The sequence below is a fragment of the Callorhinus ursinus genome, unplaced genomic scaffold, assembly GCF_003265705.2.
Source record: "Callorhinus ursinus isolate GAN/ISIS: 27379988/994484 unplaced genomic scaffold, GSC_fseal_2.0 scaffold1, whole genome shotgun sequence".
NCBI lineage: Eukaryota > Metazoa > Chordata > Mammalia > Carnivora > Otariidae > Callorhinus > Callorhinus ursinus.
In genome coordinates, this window is record NW_027397063.1 from 72,643,182 (window position 1) to 72,646,565 (window position 3,384).

Below are 3,384 nucleotides of genomic sequence, written 5' to 3' on the forward strand. Positions count from 1 at the left end.
TATTATATCCATTTTACTGATAAGGTAACTGAGGGGCAGGGAACTTAGGTAACTTGCCCAAGATTACATAGCTAGCAAATAGCAAATGCCATAGGAAAGACAGATCTATAAAATGGGGATGATGATAACAGTACCTCAATGAGAATTAAACAAACTAATATTCGAAAAGTGGTTAGAACAGAGCCTAGGATATAATAAGGTTTATATAAGTGAATGCTAAATAAATGTAAATTGCTATGGTGATTCAGAGATAGCAGTAAATAACTTCCATGCATGGAGATTAAGGCTTTGGAACGGGTGACATTTAAGCTAAGCCCTGAAATAAGAGAGCGAGAGGGAGGGAGGGAGGGAGGGAGGAAGGAAGGAAGGAAGGGAAGGAGGGAGGGAGGGAGGGAGGGAGGAAGAAAGGAAGGGAAGGAGGGAGGGAGGGAGGGAGGAAAAAGGAGGGTGGGAGGGAAAGTGAGGAGAGAGGAAAGAACTGGGGGTATGCAAAAAGATAAAAAGTAATGGAAGTAGTTAAGTTTGATTAGGTCAAAGAATCTCCCCTTTCCTCCAATCGGCCAATATTTCTGCCAGCTGTATTTTCCTTTCACCCCTGTAGAATCTGCTATCCTTGCCCCCTCATCCTACATTTTACAATATTTATGGAGAGCCTGTAGGTGCCAGGCACTGTTCTAGGCGCTGGGGATACACCAATGAACAAGACAAACCAAGTCTCAGTTCCTATTCTGCACTATAAAAAGACTCCAAAATCGATTCCTAGCTTCTGGTCGTCCCTACTTCCAAACCATCCTTCACACTGCCACCAGAGAGACTGTAAAGAGAGAGATCCGGTCCGGACACTCCCTTGCTTAAACTCCCAGTAGTAGTTTCCCATCATGTTTAGAATAAATTCCAATCTCCCTAGTATCCTGTGCAAAGTTCTTCCCTGATTGGCCCTCACAGCCCTATCTCCCAGCCTTCACCTCCCTGCACTCTGCACTCGGGCCAGTAAAATCACTCAAAATCCTAGATACACACACTTAAAATAAGCACTTGCTGAAAAGACGTGGCTAGAACGCCAACCCTATTTCAACGTTGTCCATGGAAACATTTCCCATTCTGCATGCCCTGGACGAGAAAGCCCTGATTACCTTCCCCCAACTCTGGAGCCTAAAAGGCAGCGCTGAAGGCACACCTCCCACCGCCCGGGCGTGCAAACCCAAACCCGTAGGGAGCCGGAAGGGGCGGGGCTTGGCGCGGCCCCGGGGCCACCATCTTGGCTGAGCTGGCCGGAAGTGGCCCGGCGAACCGGCGCGCGGGCGCACACTGAGGCTGCGCCGGGGCGGCGCGCAAATCTTCGGCGCCGGAGGCGTTGCGGCAAGGGTCCCGAGACTTCTGCAGTGCAGCCCAGCATCCCGAAAGCCCCCTCTGACCTCTCTCCTTTTCCTCCTCCCGCTGCCCCAGGCTCTGTCTCCCCCCTCCGCCGGGGTTTGCGCAGCGGCTTGCACACCTCTTGGCCCGTGTACGCGCTCTGCACCTGCCTGCCCGAAACATGTTGCTGAAACCCGAGAACGGGGCTCTCCCCATCCCTCAGGCCGAGAGGGAGAAGGATGGCGGCCGTGACGGTGAGACTCAGGCCCTGACCGCTTCTCAGAAAGAGATCCCGAGCCCCCTCCTGCGAGAGACCCCCAAGGAGGATCTTAGCGCCCGGAGGGAGGAGGGGGCTGAGGACTCCGCCCTCACCCCAAAAGGCGCAAGGACCTTGGCAGCCAGAGCCTTGGCCCGGCGCAGGGCCTACCGCCGTCTGGATCGGACGGTGGCCGAGCTGGTGCAGTTCCTGCTGGTGAAGGACAAGAAGAAGAGTCCCATCACTCGCTCCGAGATGGTGAAATACGTAATCGGAGACTTGAAGGATCTGTTCCCTGAGATCATCGCAAGGGCCGCAGAGCATCTGCGGTATGTCTTTGGTTTCGAGCTGAAACGGTTTGGCCGCAAGCACCACACTTACATCCTGATCAACAAACTAAAACCTCTTGAGGAGGAGGAGGAGGAGGAGGAGGAGGAGGAGGATCTGGGAGGAGATGGCCCCAGATTGGGTCTCTTAATAATGATCTTGGGCCTTATCTACATGAAAGGTAATAGTGCCAGGGAGACACAGGTCTGGGAGATGCTACGTCGTTTGGGGGTACGCCCCTCAAAGTATCACTTCCTCTTCGGGTACCCGAAGAGGCTTATTATGGAAGATTTTGTGCAGCAGCGATACCTCAGTTACAGGCAGGTGCCTCACACCAATCCGCCGGAATGTGAATTCTCTTGGGGTCCCCGGAGCAACCTGGAAATCAGCAAGATGAAAGTCCTGGGGTTCGTGGCCAAACTCCATAAGAAAGAACCCCAGCACTGGCCAGTGCAGTACCGTGAGGCCCTGGCAGATGAGGCTGACAGGGCCAGAGCCAAGGCCAGAGCTGAGGCCAGTATGAGAGCTAGGGCTAGGGCCAGGGCCAGGGCCAGGGCCAGTGATAGGGCTGGTATCTGCCCCTGGTGAGGGCTGGTGGAAAGGTGGCCAGCGGGGTCCTCGTGGTTATGAAAAAGCTACTGTCGGAGTCATAAGTAGTATCGTTGGGGGTAGGTCGTTAATTAGAAGTTGTATTTGTGTAACTAGGATTTAGGTTTTGTATCTTGCTGTGTTTTGTTACATTTTACATACTGTTAAATTGATATTTATAAATGAGATTGGTCTACTTTTTCCTGTAGGATTTTGTTGTGGTTTGGCAGGTTTTGTAAAATGGATGGAAAACTTTACATTTTGTTTTGTGATCTTGAACAAATGACGCAGCATTGTAATGCCGTACATTAATGGTTTCAAGGAACTCAGCAGTGTGATCATCTGGTACCACGAAAACAAATAGCTGATTGGTGGCTAGCTTCCCAGTGCTTTTTGTCTATATTGTATAAAGAAAAAGACTGACCTGTACCTCTATTTGTTAGCTATTATAGTATCTAGAGAAAAATGAAAATACAGTAAATTAGAACTATACCCTGGTACACTTAATAAATTAAACATTTGCTGAGCATCTTCTTTTGTGTGGTGTTTGGGGCATTTGGGGATAGAATGCTGAACAAGATAAAGGTCCTACATTTTGGAACTGGAGATTAAGAAAATAAACCAGAAATTACAGAACAGTGAGTTGAAGGCTGCAGAGGGACCCCTAACCCAGCTGGGCTGATTGGGTGAGGCTTGCCTGAAATTACCTTCAGTCGGACTTTGGGGGTTGAGGGGGAAGGATGGGGCATGTGGAGGGGAGGGAAAGGAAAAGCAGAAGTTAGGGGTGGGAGATGGTATTGGGAATAACTGAAGGGCACGGGTGCCCTCAATAACATGGGAAGAAGACTCGATTCATGATG

General features: G+C 50.6%; 1 protein-coding gene across 1 annotated transcript; it reads left to right on the forward strand.

Annotated features, from left to right (window-relative positions):
- Positions 1–1,278: 1,278 nt before the first annotated feature.
- On the forward strand, positions 1,279–3,055 carry MAGEF1 (MAGE family member F1). The gene has a single exon (XM_025877368.2). It carries the CDS (start codon positions 1,535–1,537, stop codon positions 2,522–2,524), a length of 990 nt encoding a protein of 329 aa, XP_025733153.1. The 5' UTR covers positions 1,279–1,534; the 3' UTR covers positions 2,525–3,055.
- Positions 3,056–3,384: the final 329 nt, after the last annotated feature.

Excerpts from the sequence above, each read along its gene's own strand:
- MAGEF1 (XM_025877368.2), top strand. The coding sequence starts at position 1,535 with ATGTTGCTGAAACCCGAGAACGGGGCTCTCCCCATCCCTCAGGCCGAG.